Source organism: Medicago truncatula, chromosome 1, assembly GCF_003473485.1.
Source record: "Medicago truncatula cultivar Jemalong A17 chromosome 1, MtrunA17r5.0-ANR, whole genome shotgun sequence".
NCBI classification, from domain to species: Eukaryota; Viridiplantae; Streptophyta; class Magnoliopsida; order Fabales; family Fabaceae; genus Medicago; species Medicago truncatula.
Window position 1 is genome coordinate 39926894 of NC_053042.1, and position 12941 is coordinate 39939834.

The 12941-nt window shown below is 36.2% G+C and overlaps 1 protein-coding gene across 1 annotated transcript; it reads right to left on the reverse strand.

The window, feature by feature from the left end:
- Positions 1-831: 831 nt before the first annotated feature.
- On the reverse strand, positions 832-4190 carry LOC25484646 (PITH domain-containing protein At3g04780). Its single transcript, XM_013613534.3, has 8 exons — positions 4034-4190; positions 3832-3918; positions 3610-3733; positions 2831-2879; positions 2671-2728; positions 2502-2548; positions 2324-2401; positions 832-1212 (listed from the first exon to the last, which is right to left on the reverse strand). The coding sequence occupies exons 1-8, from the start codon at positions 4073-4075 to the stop codon at positions 1164-1166; spliced, it is 534 nt and encodes a 177-aa protein (XP_013468988.1). The 5' UTR covers positions 4076-4190; the 3' UTR covers positions 832-1163.
- Between the last annotated feature and the right edge of the window lie 8751 nt (positions 4191-12941).

Genomic DNA, 12941 nt, shown 5'->3' on the forward strand with positions numbered 1-12941 from the left:
TTATGATTGATCGACTATATAAAAATAAAAATTCTTTACATACTCTAATATTTGTTGATATTATGATATTTTTCTTGTTAAATACGTTTTCATCTAACATTGGCTACAACAAGTAATAATATTACATTGATCCCAGAATTTTTATTGTTAAATATATTGTTTCTTAAAGTCTAAAACATTGTATTATGTTTTTTTTTTTTTATGAAATAGTGTTTGTATTATGTTAGAACCAATGTTAGTATTGTTATATACTTATAATAACAAAATTACAAACATTGATTGACCGTGTAAAAATTCTTGCATTGACCTGTAAAAAATTTGGTTACCTAAAAGTCTAAAACACAACAGTTTTGCAAGTGCAACAAAACCGAGTCAAAAATTTGCCAATTATAGGAGCATGGGAACAATTCTCGAGTTCTTTCGTTCGGTCACTAAACTTTTACTCCTAGCTCGTAATAATAAATTAATAATTCATAGGAACACATCCGTTACTTGAGTAGTTCAGATCTCGTTTATACGGACTACCTTATAGAGGAGGGGAAACAGTGATTATAAAGAACATTAGAAACTGGGAGTGGGACCAATAAAAAACACAGGGTTGTTACTTGTTACCGAACCCATCCACGCCACAATTTGGTGGAAGAAAATCTGTGATAGTAACCCTAATCTATCTATATTTTTGAGAAAAGCAAATTATATGACATCGTCGATATAGTCCAGCTCCAATCTTCAGTCATTCAAGGTAATTCTAACCTCAATTTGGTGGAAGAAAATCTGTGATAGTAACCCTAATCTATCTATATTTTTGAGAAAAGCAAAGTAGGCAGCTGATGCTTTAAAAGAAAACCAAATTATATGACATCGTCGATATAGTCCAGCTCCAATCTTCAGTCATTCAAGGTAATTCTAACCTCAATTTTTTACATATTACCCAAACATGTGAAAAAGAAAATAAACAGCCATGCAGCTTGAACATAACTTCCTATCACATAAATTGTCACACCCAAGCAGATATACTGTTTAACATCAGTATCTTACGAAAAAATATAGATGTTAGAAGTCGTAATTAACCATTATTCATGAAGCTGAATGTAACATTTCCAATCAAAATTTCTAAGGGCAGATGGATCTGCAGGAAACTTGACTCAATACTTCTTATGAGCTCAATGATCCTCAATCTTCTTCAAACCCTTCATGTCCGTTGTTTCAACTCTGCATCAAAATACCAGAATTGTGTGTTAAGAATTTTGGTTTAAATGCAACTTTTGATCACTCAATCATGATTATGGTCTCCCATTTCAAATCACCAATTTTGCCTCCAATTTTCAAAATGTTCGTCAATTTGCCCCACCCATGCATTTGGAGATGCATTTTGATGACATGACAAGTGAGATGCTTATATGACACTGTTTAGATGATTTTTCTTTTAACTCATTTACATGTTATCAAATCTATTGCCGCATCAGCATCTCATATTCTCACTTGGGCGCATCATCAAAATTCAGTCTCAAATGCATAAGTGGAGAAATGGTCATCGGTCAGACAATATAAAAATTGGGAGACCAAAACTGGGAATATTACAAAATAGGGAAACTATGAAAGAACTGCATGAAAAAAGATCGAGAATAAAGAAAAAAGACCGAACATAAAAAAATTGTATAAAAGAATCTGTTTCAGAGAAGAAAAGTGAGGCCCATATGAAAGACAATTAAGTACCAATTCCAATATGGCAATATGTCACTGTGACACACCAATTTGTAGATCACATTGCAGCTAGAAAAGCAAAAAAAATCTGGTGTCCTATAGCCATCTTATTGTTTCTTCTGCTAGAGGAAACTAAAGATTAAGTGGTAAACAACAACAATGAAGGTTTTCCCTACTAAGTCACCTCCACAGATTAGTCGACACCATAATCTTGTAAATCATGTCTAGCAATTACTCATTAAAATGTAAACCCTTGTGCTAATGTAACGATAACCCATTAAAATCTAAACCCTTGTTAATGGTCTGACTTGTAACTTTTCTCAATCGCCTTTTACCTTTAAGTATTAGGCGGACAAACGATAAAATGCAAGTGTTAAATGGTTCAATAGGTATTTTTCACAGCAAAGGAAACACAAAGTTGAAGTAGAGAAAGGAGACACAGCAGAACTGATATACACCCTCCGGTCACTAATATAAGCAAAAAACTACATTTTAGGTTCATTCATTTAATGATGTATGTGGTCTATAATAAAGACTATGTGCATCATTAAATGAATGAACCTAAAATGTAGTTTTTTGCTTATATTAGTGACCGGAGGGTGTATGGTTTAAAACTTACGTTGATCCGATCAGCATAATCTTCTGAACTTTTGTGATCTCAGAATCAGTCTGGTTATCCTCAATAAATATTGTCAAGCTGGTCAAGTAATTAACATGAATCAGAAGTTGCTCCGACCAATTGGATGATAAAATTGGAAGGCACTTTATAAAAGTAGGAAATAAGGAATATAACATACCTACGAACATTTTGAAATTTGACATACTTTAAAAGTACCGGTTTGCCCTAAAAGAGAGTAAATTAAACAATAGTCATGTTAGATATTCCAAATATGATAAAAAAAAAATATCAACAAACGACCTTGAGCATAGTTAATGGACATGGGAGAAAACTTATGGAGCACCTACCTTGAGGTTTTCTGGAGACAAAACTAACGTATCACTTGGTGGATAGTCATTGACATTGCTGTCATTATATTAAATCATTTAACAAAAAATCAGCAACCGATTTAATCACAGGACACAAGTGCTATGAAAACAAACAAATTTTGACCAAACCAAGCTATACCTGAATCCCATGTGTTCCTTGTTGGAAAAGAGCTTCACTGTCTTGGGGCCTAGAGAACAACATTGACTCCGATTAGAATCATGTCGACAAAAAAAAAAAAAAATTGTAGTAGCAAATTGGTGAAGATCGTATTTGTAGGGTGCTGTAAGGTTAGTCTTTGAAGTTACTTCCTCCATCTCATTATAAAATTCTTCCAAGGTGATGAACACCACTTAAGAAAATGATTAGCTATGTAGATTGTCATGCTAAAATCATGTTTCAAGACTATATACCACTATGGAAGAGTAGAACATCGCACTAATTTAGAGTGGTTAAAAGTAGCAGTAGGTGTAGTGAAGTAGTTAGGTAATAGAAAATTTAAATAAATTCATACAACAACAATGACAACCACTAAGCCTTATCAAAATACAGCACCCTCCGGATTAGTCGGTCTAAAGATCAGATACAGAGTTTAAAAAAAAAAATTACCACCTTCCGGGCACCGTACAAGGGGATTCATATTCACTTACACATACACAAACACATACTTGACATTGACAAGTTAACACGGCTAAAAAAATGACATAATTGAATGTAATCACATGTTGGTGCTGGACACAGACATGTGTCAAACACCGGAACTGACATGCCTACAATCAGAAGTGTCGGAGTATACATGTGGATCTTATATGTACAATCATATTGGGGGAAGTTGTGGCAATCAGTAAAAAAATAAGTTTTACAAATAATAATGTAGTTTAGTTATATGATATGAATGAATAAGGATCATATAGTATTACCTTCATCTTCAGGACCTTTGAAAGCAACGGAATAAAGCTTAATAACTTGAGTGAAAGGAATATAAAGCAAAAGCTGCTCATCAGCATCACTCTCTAGATGCAATCCATCATCTTCTCTGTAACCCTAATTTTCATTAATCAAAAAAATTACAGTAATTAAAACAACATCATAACTAAGTAACATTAGAAAAAAGGGTTTTTGGTAGTGAACTAAAATCGAACCTGTTTAATAGCGTTGGGGAGAGAGTTATTAGTTTTTTGATTAAGACATTCAACACCAGTCCAATCTATAAAGTCTAAGAGATCAACCTAATCAAAAAATAAGAAGAGGGAAAAGATTAGTAACTCGGTTAGAAGATTAAAACCCTTAAAATTGAATCAGAAAACACGATTGTAGTGATGATTAATAGGGTTTGAATCTTACTTGACCCTTGTGAACAGCAGTGGTGGCTGATTCTCCAGACATTGCTCGCTCGATGATACGATTTGTTTGTGCGATATGGGAAGAGAGAGAAGGAAGAGAATCAATATCAATATCAATGCCAATAACACCACCTACCCTCGACCCATTAGGCTTTATTCGATAAAAATAGCGGATAACTAGTTAGCTTATAGTTAATGACCAGTAGCTGATAATTAAAGTGTTTGGTAAAATTAGCGGTTCAATTTCAATTGACTGATAGATGTAAGGTTACATAAAAGGACATTTTTAATTCATAATAAAGTTTAGGGTTAAATATGTTTTTGATCCCTATAAATATGTCAACTTTTCGTTTTAGTCCTTCTAAAATTTTCCTTCAACTTTTAGTCCCTATAAAGTTTTCAATCTTCACTTTTGGTCCCTCTTTTAAGGTAAACTCATATGTAGAATTCATATTATTTAATAAAATTTTCCATAAAAATTCAAAATATTATAAGAATGACTCCAAAAAAAATTAAGATTTTTTTAACAAAACATGAATTTAATATGAATTTTTATATTGTTTATGGTTAAAAATTCATATTTAATTTGTGTTTTGTTAAAATAATCTAATTTTTTTTAGGAATTGTTTTTAGAATATTTGACACATTTCTGCACAATTTCATTAAAAAATACAAAAATTAAATTAAAAATAGGGACCAAAAGTAGTGATTGAAAATTTTATAGGGACTAAAAGTTGAAGGAAAATTTTAGAGGGACTAAAACGAAAAGTTGACATATTTATAGGAACTAAAAACATATTTAACCCTAAAGTTTATATCAATTAATGTTTAAAGTATTTAAAGATTAAAAATTGTTAATTTAATATATATATTTGTACAAACTATATTTATTTGTATATATATAAGGTAAACGTAACGTTCTCATTTTTTTTTGTTGGAGAAAATTATTGTCCATGTTCTTATTCTCTATAATTCTAATATATCACACAAAAATAACGTGTCATTTTGGAAAAAAAATTGACATTAAATATTGAAATAGTCCCAAAAAAAAAACGTAACAATTGTAACGAAAAAAAACTTAAACGTAACAGTAAAAAAAATATCTTTTTTTTTATTGAGAAAAAAAAGGATCTTTCATTCATAAAAAAAAAATAGTATTCATATTTAAAACATATGTATTTTAATTTATAATATAATAAATGATTACGGGTAAAAAATGGAATTTAGTTAGAATAATAAGGGTAAAATTGGAATTAAAAGTGAGAAGCTATAAGCTATAAGCTCAAACGCTACTTAGAATAGCATCTGAAAAATAGCTTATAAGCTCGTGAAATAAACTATAAGCTCATGGTGAAAAACTGTTACCAAACAGAATTTTTTTTTGTCAAACGAACTTATATGCTATAAGCTAAGAGCTATAAGCTCTTTTTTGGGTGTTACCAAACAGACCGTTAATCTTTTTTTAGGGGAATAGGTAAAAGATTTATTTTTTTAGGGGAAAAGATTTACATAGTGAATTAATTTTTTAAATCTAAACTATTGATATTTATTTTTGTCAAAAAAACTATTAATATTTAGATTTAACTATTGACAATATTTTCTTTGTTGTTTAATTTCTCTCTCTAAAATAAAAAAAACAATTCGCCTCTCTCTAGAAAACAGTACTCTCTGCTGCTTGCATTTTCTTTCTCCCCAATCCAAATCCTCCTTTTACAAGATATAGTTGTTCAGGATGGTGGTGCGATGGGGAGAGTTGTCCTCCGCACCACCTCTTTTGTCAGATCCGTTGGCGGTGTTGCTGTTGTTCTTTGACGACGGTTTTACTACTGTTCTCCAGCAGTTTGTTGTGTTGTTATTAGGTGTTGTTCGTTCAGATTTGGTTGACCCATCCACGAGTTATGGAGATGGTGGTTAGGGTGGAGATTTTGTGTCATGGTGGTGATGTGGTTCATTTGGGTGGGGGTTTTCTGTTGCAGTGGTGGTGGTGCAGTGGTGGATTGTAGGTGATGATAAAGTGTCTTCGGTGGTGCAGCGAAAATGGGGTGAAAGGTGGTCGTTGGTGTGGTGTGTAACGCCCACTTTCGTTTAATAGTTATTTAATCGAGTTTAAGTGATTATATTATATTTATATAATATATGTATGATTTTGATATGTTTTGATAAATTGTGGTGATTTTGGTGATTTGATTGATGACGTGTTAGGTTATGAGTTTTGGAGGAATTGATAAGATTATAGAATTTATTTTATTGTTAAATAAGATAAAGATTTGAAAAATATTTAGTTGAGGGCTGTTTTGATATTTTAGATAGTTTTGGGGGAGAAAGTGAGATAAGATAAGTTATTAGAAAGAGGTATAAATAGGAGAAGACCTAATATTTTAGAAACTCATTGTACGTGAAAACTTTTGGAAAAGGGAGAAAAAGCCAAGTCTAGAGGAACCAAGGTAGAGTGCTGCGATTTCTTCATAACCAGGTAAGGGTGAGACTAGTAATTCAATAGCATTGATTGTTGTAATTCTGATGATTAATTGACAAAGTTAGGATTGATTTAGAAAAGTTTTGGAATTAGGTTAAAACCCTAAAAATTGATGATCAAACGGTAAAACTTGTTTAGATTGATGTAAGAACCGTCCTATAACCTTAGAATATGTTTAGGATGAATTCTGGAATCAAAATTAGGCTTTGAACCATGTTGTGTGATGGATTTTTGAGAAAAACCCTAGTCTGCCCGTGCTTCTGTTCATCGCTCGCCACGGCGAGTGATGATCCTCGCCTCGCGAGTGGTGAACTTCATCGCTCGCCACGCGAGCCCCTTTCCTTCGCCTCGCGAGTTGTTTGGTGCAACTCGCCATGGCGAGCAACCTTCCTCGCCTCGCGAGCTTAGGCAGAGTGCATGTCATATTTCGTGTTTCGACCTTTTTAGTTGAATCTTGTATGCCTTTGAGTACCTGAACTTACCTAGTATTGATTAGGAATGAATGTAGGATCAGAGGGAACCTAGAACAAGCTTAGTTTGTGAGTTGAGTGGTGCTCGCCATGGCGAGTAAGTACTCTCGCCTCGCGAGTACAACCAGGATGAACTTGATTATGTGTTTGTGCGATCTGTGTCGCACTTTTTAGTCCAGAGTGAACCCCTAATTGGTAATGAAACCTTATGATAACGTTTAATGCAGTCTGTAAAGCTATTGAGTTAAGTTGATATTATTTGAGCATGATTAAGGTATTATGCAATATGTAAGATATAATTGAAATGATTATGATTCTAGTAAATTGTTGTTGATATATTGATATCTCCTTGCTGTTATGCGACTTGACTATGCTGCTGCTGTTATTTAACTGAGTATGCAATGTTTATATATGAATATAAGGAAAATGATGACGTTTTGCATCAAGTTATTGAATGCACATGATTACGATGATTATGATGTTTTGTTCATATGTGTCCATGCATAGCATATCATTGAGCTTAGTCCTCACCACGAAAATTAGGAGCTTTGTCCTCCGCACGTTTTATAGGAGCTTTGTCCTCCGCACGATTAAAGTATATTAATACTTATGATGACGATTGGTACCACATGCATATAAGGAGTCTAGGAGCATTGTCACATTGTCATGATTAAGATGCCTTGTTGATAATGAATGGATATGTGATTATGTGATAAGTGTTATTTGATTATGTTATGTTGTTTATAATGATTGGATATGTGATTACGTGATAACTGTTTAGCATTTATGCAAAGTTAATAATGGAATGATTGATGTTAATTTATGATTCACAATTACATTGATTAATGTTATTTTATTATGAAATCTCACCCCTTCTGCTTGAAAATGTTGCCCTTCGTATGGGTAACTTGCAGGTGATCGTGCTTAGTGTGCAGTTGCTTCGTGAGTTGGCCTTGCCTTCACTGTGTCGTCTAGGTCGCTCTGATACGTAACGGGATGGGGTTTAATGCTATAACATGCTTCATTCTTTTACGTGAACTGCTTATGTTTTGATAAACTCTTTTGAGATACTTATTGGGCCTGCGTGCCGAAAACGTTTATGATTTATGTTTATGATTTTCCGCTGCTATGTTAAAGATATTTGTGAAGGTTAAATCATTATTTAACTGTTTTGGATTACGTTTCTATGTGATATCCCGTTTATGGTTTTTACTCTGATAATTGTTTAAGAAATTTGTATATTGGGAAAACGGGGTGTTACAATTGGTATCAGAGCAGGTCGATCCGTCCGGTCAATTAGAGAGTCGTGTCGAGTCTTAGTAATATTTATATTACTATCTTATGTTGATTGTTGCTACTTTTGTAGAATATCCGAAATGGCTGGAAGGAATGATGCTGCGTTAGCTGCTGCTCTACAAGCTGTTGCCCAAGCTGTGGGACAACAACCTAACGTGAATGCTGGTGCAAATGCTGAAGCTAGGATGTTGGAGACGTTCATGAAGAAGAACCCTCCGACTTTCAAAGGACGTTATGACCCTGATGGAGCCCAGACGTGGCTTAAGGAGATTGAGAGGATTTTCCGAGTTATGCAGTGCACTGAAGATCAGAAGGTGCGGTTTGGTACTCATCAGCTGGCCGATGAAGCTGATGACTGGTGGGTTGCTATTCTGCCTACCCTCGAGCAGGAAGGAGCTGTTGTGACTTGGGCTGTTTTCAGGAGAGAGTTCCTGAGAAGATACTTTCCGGAAGATGTTCGCGGGAAGAAAGAGATCGAATTCCTTGAGCTGAAGCAAGGAAATATGTCCGTGACAGAGTATGCTGCCAAGTTCGTGGAGCTGTCTAAGTTCTATCCGCACTATACTGCAGAGAATGCTGAGTTCTCGAGATGCATCAAGTTCGAGAACGGTTTGAGGCCCGACATCAAGAGGGCGATTGGATACCAACAGCTGAGAGTTTTTCAGGACTTGGTTAATAGCTGCAGGATCTATGAGGAGGATACCAAGGCTCACTACAAGGTAGTGAATGAGAGGAAGGGCAAGGGACAGCAGAGTCGTCCTAAGCCGTACAGTGCCCCCGCTGACAAAGGGAAACAGAAGATGGTCGATGTTAGGCGGCCTAAGAAGAAGGATGCTGCAGAGATTGTGTGTTTCAATTGTGGTGAGAAAGGCCACAAGAGCAACGTCTGCCCTGAGGAAATCAAGAAGTGTGTCCGGTGTGGTAAGAAGGGTCATGTTGTAGCTGATTGCAACCGTACAGACATTGTTTGCTTTAATTGCAATGGAGAGGGTCACATTAGTTCACAGTGTACTCAGCCTAAGAGGGCGCCGACTACTGGTAGGGTCTTTGCTTTGACTGGGACTCAGACAGAGAATGAGGATCGTTTGATCAGAGGTACTTGCTATATTAATAATACTCCTTTAGTTGCTATTATTGATACTGGTGCTACGCATTGTTTTATTGCTTTCGATTGTGTTTCTGCTTTGGGTCTTGTTTTGTCTGATATGAATGGAGAGATGGTTGTCGAAACTCCAGCTAAGGGTTCGGTGACTACTTCTCTCGTATGTTTGAAATGTCCTTTGTCTATGTTTGGTCGTGATTTTGAAATGGATTTAGTTTGTCTACCTTTGAGTGGTATGGATGTGATTTTGGGTATGAACTGGTTAGAGTACAACCACGTTCTTATTAATTGTTTTAGCAAGTCAGTGCATTTCTCTTCCGTCGAAGAGGAAAGTGGTGCAGAGTTTTTATCTACTAAGCAGCTGAAGCAACTGGAACGCGACGGTATCTTGATGTTTTCGTTAATGGCTACTATATCTATTGAGAATCAAGCAGTGATTGACAGGTTACCGGTGGTGTGTGAATTTCCTGAAGTTTTTCCAGATGAGATTCCTGATGTGCCTCCAGAGAGAGAAGTTGAGTTTTCTATTGATCTTGTTCCTGGAACGAAGCCGGTCTCGATGGCACCTTATCGTATGTCTGCTTCTGAGTTATCTGAGTTGAAGAAACAGTTGGAAGACTTGCTTGAGAAGAAGTTTGTTAGACCAAGTGTTTCACCTTGGGGAGCGCCGGTTTTGCTAGTAAAGAAGAAAGATGGTAGTATGCGGTTGTGTATTGATTATCGGCAGTTGAACAAGGTAACTATCAAGAATAGGTATCCACTTCCGAGAATTGATGATTTGATGGATCAGCTAGTGGGTGCACGAGTTTTCAGCAAGATTGATTTGAGATCAGGCTATCACCAGATTAAAGTAAAAGACGAAGATATGCAGAAGACGGCTTTCAGAACGCGTTATGGTCACTATGAATATAAAGTTATGCCCTTCGGTGTGACCAATGCACCTGGAGTGTTTATGGAGTATATGAATCGCATCTTCCATGCATTTTTGGATCGGTTCGTAGTTGTGTTTATCGACGATATTTTGATCTACTCCAAGACTGAAGAAGAACATGCTGAGCATCTGAAGATTGTCTTACAAGTGTTGAAAGAGAAGAAGCTTTATGCTAAATTGTCTAAGTGTGAATTCTGGTTGAAAGAAGTGAGTTTTCTAGGCCATGTTATTTCTGGTGATGGTATTGCAGTGGATCCGTCTAAAGTTGAAGCGGTATCACGGTGGGAGACTCCAAAGTCCGTTACTGAGATTAGAAGTTTCTTGGGTTTAGCTGGTTACTATAGAAGGTTTATTGAAGGGTTTTCTAAGTTAGCTCTTCCGCTAACGCAGTTGACTTGTAAAGGTAAAACTTTTGTGTGGGACGTTCATTGTGAGAAAAGTTTCGGTGAATTGAAGAAACGGTTGACGACTGCTCCAGTGTTAATTTTGCCGAAGTCGGATGAACCTTTTGTGGTATATTGTGATGCGTCCAAGTTGGGTTTAGGAGGTGTACTTATGCAAGAAGGTAAAGTGGTAGCTTATGCTTCAAGACAGTTGAGAGTTCATGAGAAGAATTATCCTACGCATGATCTCGAGTTGGCGGCTGTAGTCTTTGTATTGAAGATATGGAGACATTACTTGTATGGTTCGAGATTTGAGGTGTTTAGTGATCACAAGAGTTTGAAGTATTTGTTCGATCAGAAGGAATTGAATATGAGACAGCGAAGATGGCTCGAATTGTTGAAGGATTATGACTTTGGTTTGAATTATCATCCAGGTAAAGCTAATGTTGTTGCAGATGCCTTGAGTAGGAAGACATTGCATATGTCCGCCATGATGGTCAGAGAGTTCGAATTGCTTGAACAGTTTAGAGATATGAGTTTGGTTTGCGAATGGTCACCTCAGAGTGTGAAACTGGGTATGCTGAAGATTGATAGTGAATTTCTGAAAGGTATCAAGGAAGCACAGAAAGTTGATGTAAAGTTTGTGGACTTGTTGATTGCTAGAGATCAGACTGAAGACAGTGATTTTAAAATCGATGATCAAGGTGTGTTGAGATTCCGAGGAAGAATTTGTATCCCAGACAATGAAGAGATTAAGAAGATGATTCTTGAAGAGAGTCATAGAAGTAGCTTGAGTATTCATCCGGGAGCTACGAAGATGTATCATGATCCAAGAGAAAATGAAGGCGTCGCAGAGTCGACAAAAGAGTTATCATGATAAGCGTAGAAAAGATCTTGAGTTCCAAGAAGGAGACCACGTGTTTTTGAGAGTCACTCCTATGACCGGTGTAGGACGTGCTTTGAAGTCAAAGAAGTTGACCCCGAAGTTCATTGGTCCGTATCAGATATTGGAAAGAGTTGGAACGGTGGCTTACCGAGTGGGTTTACCGCCACATCTTTCGAATTTGCACAACGTTTTCCATGTGTCGCAACTTCGAAAGTATGTTCCGGATCCATCTCATGTAATCCAAAGCGACGATGTGCAAGTTAGAGACAACCTTACGGTAGAGACTTTACCGGTAAGGATTGATGATCGTAAAGTGAAGACGTTGAGAGGCAAGGAGATACCTCTCGTGAGAGTCGTTTGGTCGGGAGCGACTGGTGAAAGCTTGACGTGGGAGCTTGAGAGTAAGATGCTGGAGTCTTATCCAGAGTTGTTTGCTTGAGGTAAATTTTCGAGGACGAAAATCCTTTAAGTGGGGGAGAGTTGTAACGCCCACTTTCGTTTAATAGTTATTTAATCGAGTTTAAGTGATTATATTATATTTATATAATATATGTATGATTTTGATATGTTTTGATAAATTGTGGTGATTTTGGTGATTTGATTGATGACGTGTTAGGTTATGAGTTTTGGAGGAATTGATAAGATTATAGAATTTATTTTATTGTTAAATAAGATAAAGATTTGAAAAATATTTAGTTGAGGGCTGTTTTGATATTTTAGATAGTTTTGGGGGAGAAAGTGAGATAAGATAAGTTATTAGAAAGAGGTATAAATAGGAGAAGACCTAATATTTTAGAAACTCATTGTACGTGAAAACTTTTGGAAAAGGGAGAAAAAGCCAAGTCTAGAGGAACCAAGGTAGAGTGCTGCGATTTCTTCATAACCAGGTAAGGGTGAGACTAGTAATTCAATAGCATTGATTGTTGTAATTCTGATGATTAATTGACAAAGTTAGGATTGATTTAGAAAAGTTTTGGAATTAGGTTAAAACCCTAAAAATTGATGATCAAACGGTAAAACTTGTTTAGATTGATGTAAGAACCGTCCTATAACCTTAGAATATGTTTAGGATGAATTCTGGAATCAAAATTAGGCTTTGAACCATGTTGTGTGATGGATTTTTGAGAAAAACCCTAGTCTGCCCGTGCTTCTGTTCATCGCTCGCCACGGCGAGTGATGATCCTCGCCTCGCGAGTGGTGAACTTCATCGCTCGCCACGCGAGCCCCTTTCCTTCGCCTCGCGAGTTGTTTGGTGCAACTCGCCATGGCGAGCAACCTTCCTCGCCTCGCGAGCTTAGGCAGAGTGCATGTCATATTTCGTGTTTCGACCTTTTTAGTTGAATCTTGTATGCCTTTGAGTACCTG